The sequence below is a fragment of the Malus domestica genome, chromosome 04, assembly GCF_042453785.1.
Source record: "Malus domestica chromosome 04, GDT2T_hap1".
NCBI classification, from domain to species: domain Eukaryota; kingdom Viridiplantae; phylum Streptophyta; class Magnoliopsida; order Rosales; family Rosaceae; genus Malus; species Malus domestica.
The window spans coordinates 23,358,637-23,383,437 of record NC_091664.1 but is presented as its reverse complement, the minus strand read 5'-3'; the positions used below and the strand labels follow the sequence as shown (position 1 = coordinate 23,383,437).

Below are 24,801 nucleotides of genomic sequence, written 5' to 3'. Positions count from 1 at the left end.
CAACAACTTTATTTTACAACTGTTTATTCTCATCGTACAACAGAAACAGTTTTTTTTTTTCAAAAAATACAACAATACCAAACTAGCCCAACTAAGCTAACAACTTCTTATTTATGAAATAAAAGCTTTTGAACATTCTGTTGCATAATTGGTTTTTTGGTTTTTTCCATTCAATAAATTGAGTTGTCAGATGCTATTTGGGTTTTCTAATTGGATTTTGAGGGCCAAGTTACTGCAAGCAATTTTTAGTGGCCCATTTAAATAAAGCCCAATGGACCTCATATAAAATTACAAATAGTCCAACATTACTAAGATTAAATTTTTAAACCACGGTTAATTAACAACAAAATTCAGCCTGGTTTCCGTTGATTAGCTGATAAAGATTAAATTATTCCCATGGATTAAAAATAAAATATAAAAAAGAATTAAACCCAAAAATAATTAAAATATAATACCTTATAACTTTATGCATCTTGAACTAAAAGATTCGCAAACCACAACAGTGATCTAATTGTAAGGGCGCGAATTTCGGCTCTTAAAATATAAAAGGACAAGGAGATTTCGGGTTCAAGACCCAAACTAGTGAGTCTACTTGACTCTGGTTAAGAAAATGCTGAAATACATTTGTGAGTCTTCCGGCTCTAAAAAATGATAGATAATTGTGTCAATTGTCTCTCCTTATTAAAGAAAAAAAAAACAAACTAAAGGTGCGCAAAAGTCCAAAATCCTACCTTTGATCAAACGGTCCAGAGGCGGCCATCCGAAATCAACGGACTTCCGGGCTGAATGGATATAATGGTAATTTCGGACACATAACTGCCCCCTTGGGCATATAAATACCCGGCGAGTCTCATTGTTTGAAACCGAAGGCAGAGAGAGAGAGAGAGAGAGAGAGAGAGAGAGAGAGCGAAGAGGTCTGAGAGGAGTGAGAGAGAAAGGAGGAGCGGATAGCAAAACTGGAGAATTACTTCCCAATTTTTCACAGAAACCCCCCTGATCTTTTCAACATTTACGATTTGACCTCAAATTCTTCGCGCTTTCCCTCTCAAATTTGATCTAAATTAATGAGCCGTTTAGGGTTCAAGTCCGTAGTCTACCATGGCGAGCTGCGTTTGGGAGAGCTGGACGCTATTCCGGTGACGGACGGGAATTTCCGGTTCCCGAACAATGAGATTCGAATCCACCGGATTTCGCAGCAAAGCGAGAGGTGTCCTCCGCTCTCAATTCTCCAGACGATTTCCTCGTTTTCTGTTCGCTGCAAACTCGAATCGGCCTCCCCTGTCGAACAGCCGCATTTGATCAATCTCCACGCCTCTTGCTTCTACGAGTTCAAGGTTCCCACTCAATTGCTTCCATTTTTCGATGTTTGCATTTGTTTATATAGATTGTTTAGATTGAGCTTTCTGTTTGGCTCCCAAGAAAATGTACCGGCAGCACATAAATTTTAATCTGAAGTTTTTGGAGGTAATTTGATTGGATAACGGTTAGTTAACTGACCTAGTAAAGTTAGCTCAGTTAGTATCGTGGTTAAATCAAGAATGTGATCCAGATTTTGTTTTTTTTTGTTTTTTTTTTCGAGTTAATTAGGCGGAGTGTACTAATAAGGTGATTCATTGTCTTAAGCAGACGGCGATTGTGTTGGTAGGGGATGAGGAGATTCACTTGGTAGCCATGCCGAGTAAGCAGAAGAAATTTCCGTGCTTTTGGTGCTATGCGGTTCCTGTTGGTCTGTACAGTGCTTCTCTAGGAATGCTGAATCTGAGGGTTCTCTCAATTGTGTTTGATCTCGATGAGACGTTGATTGTTGCCAACACCATGAAGTCTTTTGAGGATAGGATCGAGGCTTTACGAAGTTGGATTGGACGGGAGAGTGATGGGGTGCGAATAGCTGGAATGTCTGCTGAAATGAAGCGGTACATGGACGAGAGGTGGCTGTTGAAGCAATATATAGATAACGATTGTGTGATGGATAATGGAAAGTTGTATAAAGTTCAACTGGAGGAGGTTCCTCCACTGTCTGATAACCATGAAAAAATGATTCGGCCTATCATTAGATTGCCAGAGAAGAACATTGTGCTCACTCGCATCAATCCCGAGGTGATCCTCTAGTCATGTTTTTTTTTTTTCTGTATGTTTTATTTGTTTGTTTCCCTTTTGTTTTATAGGAATTCAATACCCTAAATGCTGTTATTGAAGATAATGAATGAGTGCATTGAGACAATATGTTGTAATATCATTCATTACTAGGACTTGAGAACAACACCATCCTAATGTAAAATTTATGAAAACTACGTAGTGTGTTCTTTAGGCAGAGATAATTTAGCTGCATGCTAGGAGTGTAGCCTAATGTTGTTTGCAGAAATTTAGATTTTTTTTTTCATTTGGCTAAACCTCGGTAGGTTTTCCAAACATTGCAGTGCTTTTTTGATCAACATATGTTTGTTAACTTTTAGATCCATTGATACATTCACCCATCTGTGCGATATGTTCCCTTGAGTTATCCAAAATTCATGTGGCAGTTTGATTAGTCAGGGAGCTTTTAGAAGTTATTTAGTAAAACAACTGTCATCTTACAAAAAAGTAGAATGAGTGATAACTGATAAGTCAATCTCGTCATAGTAGCTGCAAATATAGCTACATATTCTCATGCAAGTGTGCAAAAGACTACAATACAATATTGTTGTTTAATGCAGATTCGTGATACCAGTGTGCTTGTGCGGTTACGACCTGCATGGGAAGATTTGAGAAGTTATTTAACTGCAAAAGGACGCAAGAGGTTTGAAGTTTACGTCTGTACTATGGCTGAAAGAGATTATGCCTTAGAAATGTGGAGGCTTCTTGACCCAGGGTCACACTTAATAGGCTCAAAGCAACTTCTGGACCGTGTTGTTTGTGTTAAATCAGGCTCCAAGAAATCTTTACTGAATGTCTTCCAACAAGGAGTGTGCCATCCAAAGATGGCAATGGTTATTGATGACCGTTCCAATGTCTGGGAAGATAAGGATCAACCTCGAGTCCATGTTGTTCCAGCTTTCAGCCCATATTATGCTCCTCAAGCAGAGACAGCTAGTGCAGTTCCAGTCCTCTGTGTAGCAAGAAATGTTGCATGCAATGTCAGAGGTTGTTTTTTCAAAGAGTTTGATGAAATTTTGTTGCGAAGAATTTCTGGAGTTTTTTATGAAGATGAGGTGGTAAATTTGCCTCCTGCTCCTGATGTGAGCAATTACTTGATGTCCGAGGATGCTGGTTTTGCACCAAATGGAAATGCTAATGCTCCCATTAGTGAAGGAATGAATGGTGTCGAAGTGGAACGAAGATTAAACCTATCTGATGATAAGGGTGGTGTGGAGTCGGTGGTTCATTCTGTGAAAAATCATGCTGAGTCAAGATCTGACAACTCTCAAGCACTGGCTGCAATTCTTCCCAATGCTGCTGGTACGACATCTTTGAGGCCGGTCATACCTTCTCAGAAACCTGGTCTGCTTGGACTTCCTGTTAGACGTGATAGCTTTTCTGATCGTGACCATGAGATGAGGAGAGGACTCCTTGGTACAAATCCTGGTCTAGATATAAGGAGTCAAAGCTCTGCTGAGCCCCCTCTTTTATCTAAAGTGCCTGGACAACTGCCAGCATCCTCAATAAATGCACAAGGAGGATGGTTGGTTGATGATGACAACAACAGAGGACATTCGAGTAATCACACTTCTGAGCTTGTTCAACAGCCTGGTGTTTCAAAACCTGAAAAGTCAGTTTACCAGAATCCTTTCGGTCCTGCCACACCAGGTTCTACACCCACTGGTTTGCTCTCACACAAATCCGATTTGAAGAGGGAAGAGGTATGTCCAGAATTTGTTAAATTTCTTTCGGAGTCACTTGTTTTGACAATTTGAATTAAGGTGTTACTATAAGAATTCCAGAAATGTCTCAGTGATTAAAATTTTCTCTATTTGCAGGTATCTTCTGGGCGTGATTTGCAAAAACAGAATCTTCCTTTTCCAAGTCAGCCTTCAGGTAATTTACTTTATCGCCTGGTATAGAAACCTACATGTCGAACTGGAATGAATTGGATGATTTCATTAGAATGTATCTTTCACTTCCTAGCCATCATCTTTTGAATAGTAGGTTGCTGAGCTTTGTATTGTATTTTGGGTCATGTCACCTTGATGATATTATAGAATAACACTATAGCTTGCAGTCAAAGTATCATGGTACACTCTGTGCAAATGAGTCTTCTTATGTCCTCTTTTTCATGCACAAGTTAAGTAACCTGAGAAGAGATTGTCAAACAAATGGAAAGCATCATATGGATTTGTAAGATCCATTGAATGATGTGTTGGATTTGAGTGGTCAATGCATTAATCCATATATTTACAAATTTTAAACATAGATGCGAGACGTTGATGTTCCTTGGACCTTGGAAAATCTTAGATATAGATTGTTAAGTTTCCTTTTGATGTGTCCTTGTTCTCTCAAGCGGTTTGAAAGGTTTTCTTTTCTGAAATGCTTGCTGCCTAATCATCATTATACTTTTTAATTTTGAAGTTTATATGAGGAATGTTTTTGAGATATTAAGAAGAAATCGAGAGTCCGAGGCTACTGTCCTTCCATTTTAGTATAGATTATTGTTGTGTCGGTTTTGAGACTGAAAATTTTATGCTTTGTGCCTAATGAGCCTTCCTCTCATCTTTATCTTTCTCTCCTTTCGTTTTAATTTTAGCCTGTTATCCAACCTCACAACTTGGAGGATGGGAATAGGATTATCATTCGCCTTTGTTTGGTTTTAAGTTATAATCTTCCTTTAGGATTAATAGTATATGGTTCTTTTTATGAGTGATACCTATCGTTTTATAACCTAGTTTTTTCGTGCAGAGGCTGGTGTATCCCAGAATCAAGCATCTTCTTTGAATAGAGAATCTCAAATAGAATCTGGTAAAGTGACCCTGCTGCCATCCCCTTTATCTATTGGAGTGCTGCAGGAAATTGGACGGAGGTGCAGTTCAAAGGTACAAATAGCTTTAGTTTTATCTCCCCAACGCAGTGCCCCATTCCGTCCTATCTCTCTCTTCTCTCTTCTTATTTTTCCTAACGGAGTTTATCATGATGTTGCCCGTTGCTCAGATTGAGTTCAGGTCTGTTTTAAGCACCAGCAACGATTTGCAGTTTTCTGTTGAGGTCAGTGAACTTTCCTTCTATACTTTTTTTCCCTTTGTACTTTGGTAGTTTTTACCACTTATTTACATCACGGCTGTTGTACTTATTATTTACATGCGTTAAATGCATGAAGTTGTTGTGAAATGATTTAGTTATATAAACAATAGATATTGTAAAACTAAAATGTTGTCTTAGGGTGTGGTGTTTCCTAACATAAGCTGACCCTGATTTGTCATATTTCTTTCTTAAGCAGAACAAATCAATAATACAGAGTCAGAAAAAAAATGTCAAATCAATAATACGGAGTCATAAAAAAAATGTTTTTTAGTTTGGTAGAACGAAAAGAGAAAACTTGGAGAAAAATTCAAGACTTTGCTTCCTTCTCAATTTGTTTGTTTATACATTTTGTATTTATGTTTTAATTTTGATTTGAGGAGCGATCTTTTATCAGTTTTGGACTCTAATGTGCTAATTGTTAACTTTGTTTTAAAGGTTCTTTTCACTGGAGAGAAGATAGGTTTTGGAACGGGTAGGACGAGGAAGGATGCTCAACAACAGGCTGCTGAGAATGCCCTTCACAGCTTGGCTGGTAATGTTATTCTTAAAACCACAAGTTTCTTTTTTCCTTGCAATATTTTGAGATGTATTTGTTCGCATGTGCTGAATATATTTCGTGTGTGGGATGGCAGATAAATATGCTGCATATCTTGCACCTCATACTGGTGTCGTGGACAGAGATTTAGATAAAGGAAACGAAAACGGATTTCTATTGGACATGGTTGGTCCAGGATCAGCTGAGCTACTAAGGGATGGATTGCCTACAGAAAGCACTTCTGAGGTGGGGATAATTGATGATGCTTTCATTAGTTGATTTGATTTTCAATGTTTAAAAACATAGGTGATGCTTGGATAAAGGGTATGTGGGCAAGACACTGAAAGGAGAACCACTCCCATTTTGAATTTTGCATCTGACAAAGATGTGATGGCTAAAACACTGAAAGCGGATTGAGCTGGCTTCAATGTCTGCTACTGCTGCCTTATTGGCTCCATCAATTCCTGTTTTGAAAGGTATGGGCTTGGTTGTCAGTCCCTCATTTCTACCCGTTATCCAAGTATTCCAATGTGCGTGATTTAGCTATGTTCTTTTCTCTTTTTGGTTTGAATGAACAATTATTCCGTACCTCAATCGATAGGTTTTTAGACATCCTCATCACCATTATCACTTCTAGTTGAATGTTAAACTTCACATAGACTCGTTTTAAACTTCTCACAGATTCATTTTTCTTCCCAATGTTTGTGCCGGATCTAACTTGTGCATTGTGGAAACCATCTCCTTTTTCCTCCTGTGAAAGGGAAGCTTCTGAACCCAAAGTTTCTTCCTTTTCTGGAGGAATAGAAAACAGGAGACCTCAATCTAGCGTGTAAACTTTTTGACTATGTTGAATTTCCTGATTAAATTCCTGTGTTTTCAATGCGAAATATACAGGCTGTTGAAGTTGAACCGGGGAGTACTTTTACGGTGAGTCAGCAAGTTCTAAAGCGTGCCAGTTCCCCAAGGTAACATTACGCTTCTTTTCACCCTGTTTGAGTCGAGACATGTCCGAAACTGAGTTCCTTTGTTATTTTCTGGGCTAATTCTGGAATCCTCAAGGGTTCTTGGCTGGACAGAGTACGGCCAAGTTATGGTTAATGTTGATTTTTGGCTGCTTCTTTCTGCTTGTTTATTGGATGTCTTCATGGTCCATTATGAAGCATTCAATGAGGTTGTTTTTTTTCCCCGCTTGCCGCTGCTGTAAGCTAGAAGGCAAACAAAGCAAACTTCTAGCCTATACGCAAATTGTGTATCTGTAAGATTGATGAATAGGACAAGATGATGGTCAGACACTGCCTGGGATCTAGAATAAAAGGCCCCGATATTCTCATGGAACTTTGTTGAATAATAAAACGATCTATGAGTTCATTGCTCTTATTTCACAAATCCTTGTACCCCAAAATTTTTCATTACCACCGTCCTTTTGCAGATTGATAGAGTCTGTTGCAAAACGATCCAAGGAAGAAATACTGCATGGTTCACGAAGTTTATCATTTTCACGGCAACAGAAGAATGGGGTTACAGACAAACTTTGAGACCGAAGTCGTTTCAATCAAGGCTCCTGCTAGCACATTCTTCCTCTCCTCACAAACGAAACGGAGGTCTCGAAGAGGTTCAGTGCCTCCATCTCTTCCCAGCCTCCCAATTTTAGCACTAGCTTGAAGATTTGGAAAACAAGGGAACAAGTAAAATTGAAAAGATTGGCGTTTTGAGGCGCACGACTCTGGCATCTTGTACATTCAGAATATCTTTTCCCCTTTCGGAATGCTGGTTTCAATATTGCCAGGGCTATATTTCTTGAGGCGTATGTGTAAGTTTTGTTGGTGGAAAGGTGGGCTATATTTCTTTTCATCTTGCTCCATCTTTTCTTGCTTGCATACATCGTCGTGAATCTTGAGGTTGGGGATTGCCATATTCGAATACAACACACATTTTCTTCCTCCAAATATTTTACGTAAATGTGGTTGATCATAAGATTTTGAGCATGGAAACTGAAATTTGAGACCCATCTTGTTCCCTAGACGTGTAACAAATTTGTTATCCCGTCAAAGTCGATAAATAATGGCATTGTGTTTGCTTCCTTTTAAAATCTTTTTATCTTTGTAATCGGGCTGTATGTTAGATACAAACAGATTCCGAGTATGTAAGAAGCTCTAGCTCTGTCCCTGATCGCTGGAGAAGTAAATTAAATATCGACCTTATTTTTGAGTCTGGAAATGATTTTCGCACACCCCATATGTTTCACTTCTATTATTCGATTTTCTGTTGATTTATCCAATCCAGGTGTTAGAAATGAACGAGGGGTGAAGAAAAAGAAAAGAAAAGTGGGAGTCATTTGCCCCAAAAATATGTTAGGATATGGTGAAAAAGAAAAAGAAAAAGAAAAATTAAAAACGCAAAGAGAACACATGGCTTTCTTCAAATTGGAAGAAGTTGTCAACTGAAAAATTAAAATAAAAAATAAGAAGAAAAGAAAAGAGCTCAGCCATCCATTTCAGAAAACTCACCCTTTACAATCCTACGTAGAAAGTCCACACGGGAAAAATGATACGTCAAGGCCGTCATAAGCAGAAGGTGTTGGGTGGTGTTGGAGTTGAGTGAGTAGTTGGTTGGGGTGGTTTTTTTATTTTCAGTTCTAATTTTAAATTTTTGGAAATTATTTAAATTGATTCACTAACAGTTTAGGAATATTGATGGTTGGAAAAAGAGGTTTTTTTTTTTTTTTTTTTGGAGTACGTCGATATTTTTACACTAATGGAGGGGAAAGTTCGGTTAAATCACACAATGGACAACTTAATGTGGTATTGAATCTGCCATTCATGATATTCGAATCTAAGAAGGTACCAAATCCTTACCAAAATCAGCATTGTGAGGAAGCTTTACAGAACTTTGTATCCGGTACAAATATTTACATGACAAACTAAAAGAAACAAAAACCTGAGTACTCTTACAGCACAGGAAAGTGGCAATACTCTCTCAGCAACTATGTTCATATCATATGCACATATAACAGTTTGCTTATAAGATTGCCTCTCTCTACTCTTTGTAGGCTACCAGAAAACATCAGCAACAAAGCAGGAGAGTTACGGGCTCAAATGAATTCCCTAAATTTCTTCCCAGGTTATCGGCAATGTGCATGCTATAGCAATCTGAAGTTAGACAGAAGGTTCTGCAGCATCTTACGACCCCATTGCACATCATTCTGAAAGACCTCGTTGATTGGCTCTGAGTCGGACTGTTCCTCCTTTTTAGCAGAATTCTCTTCGTTATCATTGATTGCGGCAGCTGTTTCCACTTGAGGTTGGTCACTGCACAAGACCTTATCATTGACTGGCTCTGAGTGGAACTGTTCTTCCTTATTTGCAGGGTGAGGCGTTTGCTTGATTTCATCGTCAAAATTCCCCCCATTAGCGTTGATCATTACATTTGTTACTTCTTGAGGTAGGTCACTGTACTGTTCTTGCTTCACTTCTAGCTGAAACCATTTGTTTGAGGGCATGAAAAGATAACAGAAAGGAGAACATCAATAATAGCATAATCAAGGGAGAAGAACATCTATATCAAATACTGCTGTTCGGCAACAATACATCGCCTTACGCATCGGCAGTCTAACTTTGATCATAATTATGATTATATGAACTCTTTCATATGTTTTTAGGAATAGGGTCCCTCTACATATGAATAGTTGACCATATGGAAATGCTCATGAATTGCCAGCAGAAACAAAATATATAAACGAAATGCTTGATAGAGAATTCGGTGTCATATTCCAGAGTGTTAATAGTTTCAATTTGAATCAGACAGCGCAGTTTCGATTTGCAATAGGAGAATACTTGGCCCGGGATTTATATTTACAACGTTAATTACACTGCAATGATATTGTGCGAAGATGGTCTACTTTGTTGGTTAATGATTGTAAGATAAAAACATGAACTTTTCTTCATGAGAATTTATGGACAATTGCTCAATTTCGATGAAATTAAATAATTGCCTTGCCATACATCATCATCATGAACTTCTCTTCAAGGAAAACATAGATTCCAACAACATACAAGATGAAACCAAAAACTAGCTAGTAGTAAAGAATCTCTCCTATAGCCCTGGACAACTTGCAGTTTTACGGAAAAGGAATGGATTGTTATTTCAGGGATGAGGTAAATGCAGTACAAGAAGAAACAGAAAAAGATAAAAGATACGTCACTCTCATCAAGCAGTTACCTCTGGCATATTACGATCCTTAGCTTCAAAGGCTCCAACCGAACCATCAAAAGACATCTGTTTGTCGATGCCCTCTTTGTTCACTTCTTCAGTTGGAACAGCTGGTGAAGGAGTCAGCCCAGGTACCAGAACAGGACCTTCTTCGTAGTTAATTAGACTTCCCCCGATTTGAGTGCTTGAAAGGTTCATTACTGTTGCAGCTCCACCATTATTTCCGAAAATGTTGTCTGCCACCAACAACTCCTTACTTGAGATGGCTGCACAATCCTCACTCGGAAAAATAACTCTCTCTTCATTAAGCACTGCAGCTCTTGCAGCAAATTGTTCCTCATATGGTTCCACGTATGCATTTGGCCATTTAGGGGTCACATTCTCTTGTGAAGGAGAACCATTTCTGGCACCAATTTGTTCCTTCCATGGTTCCACTAATGGCTTCTCTGCCGGATCAGTGTTACTACTGGTGATCGTAGGTTCATTGGTTATATTGAAGGCCAGTTCATCATTCGGCTGTGTCAGGTTCTCATCCACAATCAACATATCTGCATTAACATTGGAACCATCGCCTTCATCTGAAACATGATCTTCCTCTATTATTTTCTGAAGCTCAGCATCTGCCCAGTCTTCACAAACAGTGATCGCATTCTTAGTTTCCCAGGTCTGGAAAATCCGATCAGGGCCAGGCTGCCACGAGATATTCCCTGTGCTTTCTTTTAGTATGAACTTGAACTGAATCGATTTCCCAACTGGTATATCCTAATCAAACACAAAGACTTACATTAAACTACAAATCCGGTATTCACCTAACAAAAAAATTGCACTTGTTAGTAGATTTCACTCACCATCTCAACAGTCCACACATTCCCATCTGACCAGTTCATCGGTATTGCGCTTGCAGGATCCCACAAACCGAACATAGGATCATCCCCCACAATGAGGAACTCCTGACCGAACGAGCACTCTTTCTGCAACTGGAATTTCACATGGATAGTTTTTGTATGATCTGCACAACATGGCATTGTCAGTAAGATTAATATGCTCATATATACATACATAAATACACACACACACACACACACACACACATATATATATATATATATATATATTATTTTAAAAGAAAAGGCAAGAACTTACATGCTTCCTGCATTTGAGAATCTGCAACCTCCAATTCTGTCTGCAAAGAGAGTGCTCAGAAATCAGATTGATTATCTCAGTGCAAGGTATTCTCTAATTACTTAATCACCATTCACACTCTCTGATATGGAAACAATTTCTTCAAAGAAATATTTTAAATTATGGCAACATTCCCAAAGAATGAAAACAAATTATTAGACTGATCATAAATCTTAGACAATCATTTTGCTTTGTGTATATATAATATATATACATACACATATATATTCACATATACATTATAATATACATATACATAGATACCTATATATATGTATATGTATATATTGTACATCCGATTACACTGCATGATTGATTCTCTGATACAAAATGCTTCAAGAACAAGATTAAAAATAAATTAAAAAAATAAAATGATTATATAATCAATGCATCATAAAGCTGCCAATTAATAATCTACTCCATAATAAATAAACATACAAAAAACAAAAACAAAAAATAAGAATCTAGCCCCAGCCCAAAAAAGCAAGATTCCAAACTTTCCCAACCCAAAAAAGCACGATTCCAAACTTTCTTGGCAACCCAAAGAAAAGAATGATCACAAAAAAGCAAGAACAACATCATATTCTAGAAATTTTTAAAACAGAGAAAACAAAAATGGGAATTTCATCAAAATTTCAAAAAACAAAGAAATGAAATAACAATTACGAAAAGTTTTCAGAAAATCGAAAAAAAGATTCCACCTGGGTTTTTGACGAGAGGCAAATGACTGGTCTGATGGGCTTGCTCTGTTTCAGAAAACACACCAAATTCAAGAACCGGAAATTCTCGCTGCTTCTCTTTGGCCTGAGGAAGCAAGGTTCAAGCTTGTGGAGAAAGACATTTTCTCCGCCGACCCACTTCTTCTCTGCCGCCACCCTCGAACTCGGACTCGACAGGGTCCTCATGACTCGGTCACTGACTCACTGAATCAACCCTCCCGAGTTGCCTTCAAAGTTTGTTGCTTTCTGGATTTCCAGAGAGAGAGAGAGTATTGGATTGTTTGCTAGTGGGGGTCTCTGTCACTTTTTATCTAATGAGCACTCCAGTTCTAGTGGTATATATAGCGGTGTGGTCCCCGTAGGGAGATAAAGGATCGGATCTGTTGCCACGTGTAGCTTGGGGACACGTCATCGGTAATTTGGGTTGAATTGAATCGAATCTTGCTTTGCAACCCCAACCAACTGTTTTTTAACTGTTTGAGCATCATATACTCCGTGATGACTGCTTTTTCAGATCGGACAATCTCAACCCTTAAATTGTTTTAGTGTCAAATGGTAAGCACTAAAAAAGTGGCAAACGTTACGTTGGTGTGCCTAAATAGGTTTAAGCTGAACCAGTAACTAGTAACTTTCACTCATCTATCATTACTAATAATTTAAACATTTTGGTTGAATTTGGAATGCTGGATGCACATTGAACGAGTTTTATATCTGGTCTTCGCTAGATGTGCACCAAACAAGTTCTAAATCTAATTTTTGCTAACAACAACCTATGCTTCACAAACTTCAGCTTTGAAACCCATCGATGATGGATGAGATTGAGCTGGTGAATGTTCAAGGGAGTCGGCTGACTCGACTGAAAGGTAGAAGTTGCAGGGATAGTTCAGGTAGAAAATTTGGATTCCTAAAAGAGGCTTCTCTTTGGAATCCGGATACCACCTCCTTGAAGGCGATCGAATTCTAAGAGATTTAGGAATTCAATTCTTGATTTTGAGTGGATCCCACCTTTTTTTATTTGTTACTAAAATGTTGGTAAGCGCATGAATGCTTCAAAAAGTGCAATTCAGTTTCTTCCTATTCCATTCCGGTTTCATAAACACGTCATTAGGTTTGCATTCTTTAGAGGAGCCTTGTGAATATTTGTGGCTGATGAATCAAAGGTAGAGTAGATCACAGTCGACTCTGTCTGATTGTTGTAACAAAAAAGGAAAATGTCTAATGCCTATCAAGTGTTGGATTGAATATTTTACCATTGAGAGATTAGTACGTCGTTCGACTCATTGCATTAATCCAACTTTCATATGACAAAAATTGTGGATTTTTCAGTTACTTGCTGGTTGATAGAAAGACATGATAAGCCTTGGTTGCAAAATTTGACAGTGATTGGGAGGTATTACTTGATAGTTGAAAGAAACCGTAATGTGCCAATGGTCTTGTCGCCCTGTTGATGAAGATCTTTATTATATTGTGCATTGTACCGAGACAGTTTGTGATAAAACTCTACACTTGCTATCTTATATATAGGTAAATGCAAGTTGGCGCTAGTATTATGTAATTAGTCGTGAGAAGCTAATTCCTCTATCCAACACCCTCTAAGCTATGCTAAGTAGCAAATCTAGATCCATATTGCTTAACTTTGATAGCAAGTTCGATTCTCTCTTTCGATGTTGAAGGTTGTTAAAACATCAAGTAGCTCTTATTTTAGTGGTACTTCTTTTTATGATATTGAGAAAGATCCTAAGCTCAGATTACGTCTCTCGATCTATAAAAAGTAACTTGTTAGAATAATAACATGGATAAATGATAACTTTTACTTAACAAATACAAGACTTACCATCGATCAATATTTTTTTTATAAGTAAATGGGATAATAACCCGACAAAAGGAAAATTACAAAATAACGTCACAGGTAATATTGGGTCAATTACATAAAATTACCCAAATTATTAAGTCAGTCACAGTTTCATACCCCTTCTTTAAAAATTTAAATGTCATACCTTATCTTTGAATTTGTTGTAATGTCATATCTTCCGACAATTTTCTGTCAATTTCTCTGTTAAATGTTGACGTGGCTTGAGGCGGGGCCTACTTTCTATTAATAAAATAATAAAATAATAAAAAAATAATAATTTACCCTTTAAAAAAAAAAACCCAAACACCCATCTTCCCCGACCCCTTCCCTTTCCCTGCAACCCAAATCCAAAACCCAGATCCCTTCCTCTTCCCCTTCCCCTTCCCTGCAACCCCCGACCCCTTCCCTACCCACGCCAACGTCTCCCCCCCAGACCCACCTCTTTCAATTGGATTGAGAGGTTGGTGACGAGGAACTGCTCGACGTGGACCGAGTAGTGGAGGGGGAGACTCGAGAACTCGAGGTTGATGCCGAGGAAGATCCGACCTGATGAATCATACCCGAAGGCTTCTACGTGGAATTTGGAGATGGGGGGCGAGTGAGGGCCTGGGCGGACTTGACGAAAGAGGGGAAAAGCTGGAAGACGGTGAGGTTGGACTGCTTGGCCATTGATTCGGCATGGGAGGCTTCGATTACGAATCTGGGTCGGTCCATTTTGGGGAGAGGGGTGGGCGGCAGAGAAATAGGAGGTGGGTCTGGGGGGGGGGAAATGTTGATGTGGGTGTGGGGAAGAGGTCGGGGATTGCAGGGAAAGGGAAGGGGAAGGGATATGGGTTTTGCATTTGGGTTGCAGGGAAAGGGAAGGGGTCAGGGAAGATGGGTGTTTGGTTTTTTTTGTTTTTTTTTAAGGGTAAATTATTATTTTTTAATAGAAATTGAGCCCCGCCTCAAACCACGTCAGCATTTAACAGAGGAATTGATAGACAACTGACGGAAGATATGACATTGCAACAAATTCGAAGATAAGGTATGACATTGAAATTTTTTAAAGAAGGGGGATGAAATTGTGACCCAATAGTTGAGGTAATTTTATGTAATTTACCATATAATATTAGGCGTGTACTTATTGTGAGATGGATTTTGTTGCTATTGACTTGGCCAACATGAGCCTCTCTCGTCCTTCTAGTTCAGTCTATTTTGAGTACCCTCCATCTTCTCATAAACAGTTATTATTATTTAATATTTTTGAGATATCTCGGCCTCGCAATATTTAAATGTCCTTGATAAAGAAGAAAACCCCAAAACTCATCGCTTACCCCTCATGGGTACAAGTGAAGTCTACAAGTCTTCACTTGATCACATAAAATTTTGGAAATTTATTTATTTAAAAATAGTTGTAGTGGAGTTACTCTTTGGACAGTTATTGTGTCACGTGAGTCCGTGACCCAGCTGATGGTCATTTATTGGTAATTTATAAATGTTAAAAACTTTGCAAAATTTCATGGTAAATGGGCCATAGGCCTTGGTTTCCGCCTGGGCTACCGGGTTGTCATCGACCCGAGGAAAATGAAAATACTAGTTAGCTGGACCTGGTCTTGGGTTGGGTTGGGTTGGCTGAAAATATTATTTGATTTTTGGGTCGGAATTTTTTTTACTTTTTTAGTACGTCAATATTTTTATACTAAGGAGATGAAGAATTCGGTTAAGTCACACAATAGGTAGCCTAATTTGGTATCGAGTTCGCCATCCACGAGATTCAAACTTAAGACCTCTCACTTCCAAGTGAAGAGAAATACCACCAGACCGTAGTACTGAATGACTTTTGGATCGGATTTTAGACACGTTCACTTGCATTCTTTGCCTCCAGTTAAGGCAACTTTCCCCAGTCAATTACTCAATCAAGCCAGAAAGTTGAATTTTCTCGCACATGAAAAGTGCGCATCTAAATTATATATATAAATAAGAGTCGTTAAATTTAATTAGATCAAACAATTTAGTTGCTCACATGTGCAACATAAATTTGCACTTTTGATGTACACTAAAGAAAACTTCGTGAGAAAGTGCCTATAATTTTCTTTGGCTTTTTAGCCAAAATGATCTATGAGATTGACATAATACGTTTGGCCCCTGAGATTTGAAATCAATATAAGTGGTTCATGAGATTGTTCACCATCAATCATTTTGGTTATTTCGTGCAAAATTATATTAAATAAGGATCAAAATAACAAATATACCCTCAATTTAATAAACAATGCCAAAATGATTTGATAAAAATTAAGAGTATTTCGATCATTCCATTCTTATTTAATGAAGATTTTTCAATGAAGGACCAATATGATTGATGATGGACAAACTCAGAGACCAATTCTATTGATTTCAAATCTCAAGAACGAAAATGAGGAATTATGTAAATCTCAGGGAGAATTTTGGCTTAAAAACCTACTTTAGATGGCTAGAAGAGCCTTTTGGGCCTATAATACACAAAACCCATTAGATATGAAATCTTGATAAAGCCCACTACTAGCTTGCTAGCACGTGTTTGTTACGGAGAAAATGGTATGCCCAAATCAACCCCCTCCAGCAAAGGAAATAAGAAAAGGGTTCAATTAAACTTTGGTTTTCTTTATTTTTAAGTGTAAGGTTTTGATATGACCTAAAAAGAAAAATATGAAATATGTCGAGTGAGGGGTTGATTGGTTCCCACTTTGTCTTTTTCAGAAATTTCAATCAATCCTCTCAGTCAATATCTTTTTATTTTCTCTACAATTTAACTTCCAACGTATGTATAGCACGTGACATCCTTTTAAGATTTTTTTTTTTGACAAACCAAAAATATTTTTTTAAAGTTATAGGCTATTACACCGATGACCCCTCCATCCATCTAACACAAAAAATTAACTATCATCAATCAAATGAGATTTATTATTCAACATAGTACGACGTCCATTGGTGCAAAAGATGAGAAATTTCAATACTACACCCAAATAATAAAGTATAACTTGGCGGTGGAAGGTCAATGATGTGAGAATTCGTAACTCTATGAGTTATTTTTGACAATTTTAGAAAAATATATATCAAAACTACTACATGCCTAAAAAACGCATATCCAAAGAGGGTGCGTGCAAGAATAAATATGATTAAACATAGCATAAGTATCTTTGTTAGACAATCTGTCATATAATCGTTCCCATTAGTAGATACTAGGTCGTATCAAAACATGAAATGAATGTGACGTAAGTTACAGAGAACTTTATTGAAGGAGAAAACAAGGGTGCGTGCAAGAAATGAAATAAGCATAGTAATAAAGAATTTGCGCATTTCTTTGGAGTTCTAGACAGGGTTTCACGCTCGAGGGGCTTCGAGTGACTAAGGGCCTGTTTGGTATTCTATTTGAAATTTTTTATCATTTCTCAAAACATTTCTTAAGAACATTTCTTGAAAACAACTTTTTTTAAGACTAAAAAATTTGATTGGTTTGCGATTTAAATTTTTTAAATCTTATGACTTAAACTAGACAAAAAGGTCTAAGAAGAGGAGGAAAGAAAGGAAGGGATAATTGAAGGAAAGAGAAAGAAGAGAGAGGATCAGACGAGATAGAGAGGAAGATAAGTGAGAGAAAGAACCGAGAGAATGAAGAGAGCAGATTGGATGAGAGACGAAAAATGTGTAAAAAAAATAAAGAGAAGAAGAAAAGAGAGATAGATTTGGAGTGAGAGGGGAGAAGAGAGAGAAAAGAAATGAGTGAGTTTAAGTTTAAAAACTCTAAAAACTCACTTTTTATGTTTTTAGATAATAGACTATATTTTTAAGTTAGTCTTGAGTTCAGTTTTTGAAAATAGTCCTACCAAACAAGTTTTTAAGGCATAAAACTTGAAAATTATTTTTGAGTTTAAAAGTTGGATTCAAGTAGAATACCAAACAGACTCTAAATTTCTAAATCTTGAATAAATAGTATGGGCTAGACTCTACCATCATAATCCAAATGTCTCAAATATTCGGGAATTCAATACCGAAAGAAGCAATTTTGAATGGAAAGTTGTAACTGATTTTGAGGTTTACAGAAAGTTAACAAGCGATATATTCAGTGGCGAAGGAAGATCGAGCTTGGGACCAACTAACGAATATGTTTACAAAAGATAGACATAAAAATTCAGAAGCTCACATCGTCTGCTTGAACTGAATATATAAACGTGTAATGTACAAAGCAAGAGAAGAAACAAAAAAACACACGAGAGCAATGCCTTCTAATGCGAAGCAGATTGGTTTTAAATTAAAAGACATATCGAAAGAAAATTAGAGCTGACGTATAACGAACGGTGGAATACTAGCTTGCTGATATATGGGGATACATGTTTAAATTAGGCAACATACTTGCTTGAGCATCAGTAGCGTGTTCGTCTTCGATTGAGGTATGATTCTCTAATTGACTTCAGTTTGTTAACAACAACATTCATTGGCATCCGCTCTGCGGGCGATATTGAAGAGCATGCGAGCCCTATTTCCATCACAGAAACCAAGCACTCCTCTAATCTTTTCGCTTGGGCTGAGCTCCGATCTTGATATTTTGTAATTGGTCCTTCTTGTATTTCATTGTTGTATTCTTCATCATCAGCATCCGGATCATATATTTCAAGGAGCAATGAACGGTCAACAACGTCCATGACATGGTCTGGCAACGCCATGGCTGTGAAACGGTGAATGCTTTGACCATCTATAAACACATCATCAGTAGGGCTTTTTCCTGTGAACATTTCTAGTAGCAGTATCCCGTAGCTATAAGTATCTCCAAGTATAGAAACTTGGCCTGCCATGCCATACTCTGCCAATGAATACACAAAAGAATGCCATGGTCAAATGACCTTTTGGATTTAGTTCTTGTTTCAGAGTTGGCTCAATAAAGAAAATGATAGAAACTCATACCTGGAGGAATGTAGCCTATGGAACCCTTTAGACCTGCTGACATTGTTTGACTTGCGGCAAGATTGTTCGAATTTGAAGCTTCCAAAAGGAACCTTGCTAATCCAAAGTCACCAACATGGGCTACCATGTCTTCATCAAGAAGCACATTGCTTGGCTTTAGATCACAGTGAACAATAGGCGTTTCACATTGGTAGTGTAGATAATCTAATGCAGAAGCAACATCAATTGCAATATCTAGTCTTTCGGTAAGGCTCAATTTTCTCTTTGTTTGAGATTGCTCATCACCTTTGGGATGAATCCACGGATCTAGACTTCCATTTTCCATGAACTCAAAAACTAGACTTTTGAAGTCATTACCTTGATTGTCAATGCTTGAGCATGCAGTTATGATCTTGAGGAGATTACGGTGCCTTATACTTTTCAAAGTTTTGCATTCATCAATAAAACTCTTGGAAGCTCCTGGTTGTTGAAGGTTCAATACCTTAACGGCAACTATTGCTACATCACTTGATAGTACTCCTTTGTAAACAGAACCAAAACTTCCCGAACCAATCAGATTGTCTATAGAGAAACCATTAGTTGATTCAAAGAGTTCAGAGTACGAGAGACCTGATTTCCAGTCCTCATAAGAACGTAAAGTCACAGGTTTGCGTCTTGACCTTTTCACCATTGAACAAGCAGCAATAAAGCATGATAGAGCAATTATGAGTGCAAGAGAAGAAGCTATAGGGATGACTACTTTCAGGGCAAGTAGTCCTCGAGTTGAATGGGGCTTTTTGTGGGAGCATGCAGGCAGATGCAATTGTGGGATGCCACCACAGAGCCTATCATTTCCAAGAACTGACACGCCACTTGCGTTAAAAAATATCCCTTCTTTAGGTAATTCACCCTCAAAATTATTATGAGAAAGATTAAGTTTCTCAAGTAGTGTAAACTTGCCTAGAAATTCAGGAAGCTGCCCAGATAAGTTATTGCCCGAAACATCTATCTCTTCCAAGCTTCTTAAATTTTTAAGAGATTGAGGAATTATTCCCTCAAATTTGTTACCTTCTAAATGCAGGCGCACCAACATTATACAACTACCTAGAGTTTGTGGGATTTCACCTGATAACTTGTTTTCTGATACATCTAGCTCTGCGAGATTTACCAAATCACCCACTTCGGATGGTAGTGAACCAGTCAAAGAATTGTGAGACATGTTCAAAGACATGGAAAGGGATGAAAGCGCAAGCAGCTGTTTAGGTATGGAACCAGATAGATTGTTATGAGAAAGGTAAAGTATCAGTAGAAATTGGCAGTTGGCAAGACTTGGAGGGATGCTTCCCTCGAACATATTCCAGTCCAAGTAGAGGTTTGTCAATGCAGACAAGTTACCCAGGGAGGAAGGAATTGGCCCAGAAAGTTTGTTACTATTCAGATACAACTCCACTAATTTCTGAAGCTTCCCAATTGTATTAGGGACAGTACCACCAAAATTGTTATGTTCTAGTACTAGGACTGTCAAGTTTACAAGATATCCAATACCCTCAGGGATGACTCCATGTATCATATTACCCCCCAGAGTAAGACTAATTAGTTGGGTTGACAGATTGGCTATAGATCCTGGCAGTTCTCCTCCAAAACGATTACCATAAAGTCCTAAAGTCTCCAAACGAGTACAATTAGCCAAGAAAGTAAGAAAAGTCAAGTCACCGGGTTTTCCACTTCCTAGTCTATTTTCTTCAAAGTTTAGCCAAACTAAGCTCCGTAAGCTTCCAAGATTTTCACCGTGGAGTGCCCCAGTGAGAGAATTTCTGAACACATCAAGCCTCTCAAGTCTAGAAGCATTTCCAAATGAGACAGGAACACGCCCTGTGAACTTGTTGGCCCCAGCGAAAAACCCTATGAGATTAGGAAGAGTATTGCCGACATTTGGTGGTATCTCTCCTTGCAGCTGGTTCTCAGTAACATCGAAAAGGTATATGGAAGAAATATTATAGATTGAAGAAGGGACCAGACCAGATAAATTATTCCCCTGAAGTGAGAATCTCTCCAAGCTTGTTAGACGCCTAAATTCCTTAGGTATGATTCCTTGTAAATTGTTGCTGCCAAGATAAACAGTTTTCAAATAAGAGAAGTTTCCTACCCAATAAGGGATGGTTCCGGTGAGATTGTTCTCATCAACCCATAGATGATTTAAGTTCAACAACGAGCTGAGTTGGTCAGGAATCGACCCGGTAAGCTTGTTGGAATAAATACTGAGCACTTTTAGTTGGGTACAAGAAGACATATTGGTTGGAATTTTTCCGCCGAAGGAATTGTAAGACAGGTTGAGATATTCCAAGCTTCTTAATCGACCGATTTCTTGAGGAATTTCACCATGGAAGCCGTTGCTCGTAAGGTTAATCCCAGTAAGATAAGTGAGGTTTCCAATAGAAGGGGTTAAGGAGCCTACCAAATTTTGAGAATTCAACTTCAATGTCAGGACTCTTTTGTTGGAATTGTTGCATGTAACACCTCTCCAGCCACAGAAATGGGTGGAATCATTCCATGAGCTCATGATATGTTGGGGATCTTCGGTGATTCTTTTCTTGAAGTCTAGCAGTGCCAGTCTGTCGGATTCATTTCCAAAAGTACTGTTTGACAATGCTGCAGATTCCAGACCTGTGCTCATGTATAAAAGAATGAACCCATATAGGAATTTAGACAAAATCTGCTTCCCATCGTGCATAGACGAATGCGTCATCCTGTTCGAAATACAGATAAAAAAACAGCAACCAAGTTTGTATACATGATTAGGACAGAGTCATGGAGAGGAATTCAACATAGACAGACTAGCATTCACGTCCTATACGATGTTAGGAAAACTCGTGAGACAGAAAATTTAGATCTCATTTTCCAGTTCTAATTGCTTTCGAAAATTTCGCAAGGATTAGACTAATTGTAGGGTTATTCTACGATGCAAAAAATGATTATAGTGATTTGGTTGAATATGAATGTGCATTTTGTTTCAATTGGATTGTGGAGAAAAGATTTCTAGTCGAGAAGCAACTAAGACTTACATGCTTATTTCCTGCATCGGCAGAACTAGTCAAGAAGGTGAAGTGTCATAGCCGACAGAGATCATGAAATATCAATCATGTCGTCTACTCGTATTATAAACGATTAATATGGTATGTTAGTTAATATGAACAACATCGTCTACTCGTATTATAAACGATTAATATGGTATGTTAGTTAATATGAACAACGTGACGATGTGATAGTCACATTCAAATATTCAATGTGCAAAATGTTCTAAGAAAAACTAGTGTTAGTAGTCCTAACCACAACACTTTTATATATTCATGTATTATATTAAAGAGAAACAATTGTCAACAATGCACCGAAATTCAATTGCCCGAACATATATCAAAATTGTTTTGGTTGAAACTTATCAGAAATAATCAAAGAGCATAGAAAAACTGACCTAAATGATGAGTTAGTGCCTGATTGAAATACTCAGCTGGGGGAAGGGGAAATCATGCCTTCAACATTTTGCAGTCTGCAGCAGCTATAAATTTGTGATTTTCTCCGTTCTTGTTTGCTAGAAATAAAAAATCTGAATTTCTGAAAGCTTGGTACCACTGCTGCTATTAATCTTGATCTTTAAATTGTTCGTCAGTTGATAAGCGTGATCCACTGATTGATTCTGGGTGCTGCTTTTGTCAAAAAGGGCAGCTGATATCAACAATAGTTGCTATCTGCCAACATGGATATTGTCAACATTAGTTACTACTTATAAATATTGTCAAGTGGGAAAATGTAGTTAATACTAGCCGCAGAAATTATAATCTTTAGATATTAGTTGTATAGATTGTAACATAAAGAGCTCCTAAGAGAGACAAAGGAATATACAGAAAATTGACCACAAACCCATTATTTTTGAGATGGTATCAAAGTAGTCGATCATGATGACTGACTTCACGAATGTTTCATCCTCTTCGAAATACAGATAAAAAATCATATAACACAGCCTACTAGTCAAGAAAGTGAAGTGTCATGCGAAATCAGGAATTGTCGGGGGTTGGGCGAAATTTAAAAGTGTATAAGGTTTCAAAAAAATGTACACAATCAAATCCTTTTAGATACTAGACAATATTGATGTTGTTCATAATTCATCAATACAAACAAATTGTAATTGTTGACGGTGATGTTTCATGTCATAAAAACGTCGCATAATAGGCTTATTATCAGTAAAAGCAAAAAATGTAAACAAAGCTATCACTCAATCATTATCTCGTATTTTGTTACGCAATGATGTTTTGACAATACTCTTAGCAGAAAACGGTCTTAAAGTCATTTACATCATTTTCTTGACAAAACTTTTGTATATCATGAAATAAATTCTCAAAGTCAACATCTCTCAAGATTAAAAGAAAATAAGAAAAAATAATTTTAAACTCTAGAAATAATAACAAGAATAAAAAAGGAACAAATCTTGGCTACTCTCACTCAATAACAACTTGAAAAGTGTCCAAGTTGTTTGTTCAAGCTTTTTTTTTATAACATTTTTAGGACAATTGTCAAGTCGTTATTAGGTGAGGGCTGGAGCTCTTGCTTTTTCTTAAACAGCCAAACTTTGTTCTTAAAAAAGAACAATAACAAAGATCAACCTTTGGTTTTTCTTTAGTCTTAAAGAAATGAGAGAGAAGGAAGATAATTGAAATGGTGGGCTGGTTTTTTGAGAAATAATGTTTAATCAACTAAATCATGGTGCAGTTGGAAAAAAAGCCCACGGTAATAAAATAAAAAAAAAAATTAAAGAGAAACTAGGGGAGCCCACCAAACCATTCTGTTCCATTAAAAATTCCATGAGTTTTGTAACCAATAGCGTAAACAAAGTAAACTACGAGGTCAGTTTTGAACAAAATCATGTCGTCTTCATCCTTCGAGAAATTTAAAGAGTAACGTTAAGTACACTAAATTTAAAGACTAAATTTACAAGCTAAATGAGATGTCATCAATAAAGTTAAGCACGTTAATTAACACTTAAGTAATAATTCAATCATCAACTTCAATGTCATTTTGTTTACAAATAAAGTTTCCATAGTATTACCCAAAATTAAAATCCAGTAGCGCAGTGCACCAACCCTAGATTTTGGCAGGTTTAGAAGATCGAAGGGACGGAACCCTCACTCTCAATAACAATTCCCAATGACCGGAGGGGTGGCCGCACCTCCTTGTGCCTATGTAGCTTTGTCATTGAGTTTCATAATCGGCAAAAAATATCAACTATATCGTCCACTCATATTATAAAACATATGTTAATAATTCGAATAATGTGACAAAGTGATAGTCACATTCAAATATTCTTTTGCGCAAATTGGTCTAAGAAAAACTATTGGTAGTAAGTCCTAACCACAACACTTTTATATATCCATGTATTATATTGATGAATTAGATGTTTTCAACCAGAAAAAAAGAGACAACTATTGTTAACAGTGCATCGAAATTGAATTGCCAGAACATATATCAAAATATTTTGGGTTGAAACTTATCAGAAATAATCAAAGAGCATAGAAAAACTGACCTAAATGAAGAGTTAGTGCCTGATTGAAATACTAGTAACTGGAGTTGCTTTGTTCTGTGAATCAGCTAGGGGAAGATGAAGTCATGCCCTCAACAGATTGCAGTCTGCAGCAGCTATAAATTTGTGATTTTCTCCATTCTTGTTTGCTAGAAATAAGAAATCTGAACTTCTGAAAGCTTGGTACCACTGCTGCTATTAATCTTGATCTTTAAATTGTTTGTCGGTAGATAGGCGACCCACCGATTGATTATGGGTGCATTTTTCTCATCACTGAAGCCGTTTTTCATATACGATAAAAGTGCAAACCTATAGCTGCTGAAGTAGAAATATTGGCATCAGAAATAATATTGTTTTTATAAAATAAAGATTCACGAAAATCATCAGGTGGAGCAATGAAAGCAATAAACAAATACATAAGTAGTGGTCAATAAAGTAGGGATCATCAAAATACATTGGTGGTAATGCTCGTTACATTAATTACTTTAATTTTTGAATTTTATGTCTACTCATTTTACAAATCTTAAAATTTAAACCTATCAAATGGTGATAAATAAAGTGATGTGTATCATTATCACTTGAGAGTGATGAGTAACAATGTTTTCATTAATGATCTCTTTCACCAAAG

General features: G+C 37.3%; 3 protein-coding genes across 8 annotated transcripts; 1 reads left to right on the top strand and 2 right to left on the bottom strand.

Moving 5' to 3' along the window:
* The first annotated feature begins 854 nt into the window (after nucleotides 1-854).
* LOC103433587 (RNA polymerase II C-terminal domain phosphatase-like 2) lies at nucleotides 855-7,960 on the top strand. Of its 6 annotated transcripts, none has more exons than XR_529164.4 (11): nucleotides 855-1,334; nucleotides 1,627-2,097; nucleotides 2,694-3,836; nucleotides 3,954-4,011; nucleotides 4,870-5,003; nucleotides 5,119-5,172; nucleotides 5,644-5,740; nucleotides 5,841-5,989; nucleotides 6,067-6,219; nucleotides 6,638-6,708; nucleotides 7,173-7,960. XR_529164.4 is itself a non-coding variant. In XM_008371851.4 (10 exons), exons 1-10 carry the CDS (start codon nucleotides 1,065-1,067, stop codon nucleotides 7,276-7,278), a joined length of 2,553 nt encoding a protein of 850 aa, XP_008370073.1. In that variant the 5' UTR covers nucleotides 855-1,064; the 3' UTR covers nucleotides 7,279-7,960. The 6 variants fall into 6 exon arrangements, 1 of the variants encoding a protein (XP_008370073.1); XR_529165.4 differs by having other exon boundaries at nucleotides 6,050-6,219; XR_011579680.1 differs by having other exon boundaries at nucleotides 6,425-6,708; nucleotides 7,173-7,689.
* Nucleotides 7,961-8,568: 608 nt separating this feature from the next.
* On the bottom strand, nucleotides 8,569-12,262 carry LOC103433588 (uncharacterized). The gene is made up of 5 exons (XM_070819969.1): nucleotides 11,836-12,262; nucleotides 11,096-11,135; nucleotides 10,801-10,961; nucleotides 9,962-10,714; nucleotides 8,569-9,218 (listed from the first exon to the last, which is right to left on the bottom strand). Exons 1-5 carry the CDS (start codon nucleotides 12,037-12,039, stop codon nucleotides 8,883-8,885), a joined length of 1,494 nt encoding a protein of 497 aa, XP_070676070.1. The 5' UTR covers nucleotides 12,040-12,262; the 3' UTR covers nucleotides 8,569-8,882.
* Nucleotides 12,263-17,809: 5,547 nt separating this feature from the next.
* LOC103433589 (probable LRR receptor-like serine/threonine-protein kinase At3g47570) lies at nucleotides 17,810-24,481 on the bottom strand. The gene is made up of 4 exons (XM_008371854.4): nucleotides 24,177-24,481; nucleotides 22,074-22,347; nucleotides 18,626-21,351; nucleotides 17,810-18,524 (listed from the first exon to the last, which is right to left on the bottom strand). The coding sequence occupies exons 3-4, from the start codon at nucleotides 21,348-21,350 to the stop codon at nucleotides 18,088-18,090; spliced, it is 3,162 nt and encodes a 1,053-aa protein (XP_008370076.2). The 5' UTR covers nucleotide 21,351; nucleotides 22,074-22,347; nucleotides 24,177-24,481; the 3' UTR covers nucleotides 17,810-18,087.
* Between the last annotated feature and the right edge of the window lie 320 nt (nucleotides 24,482-24,801).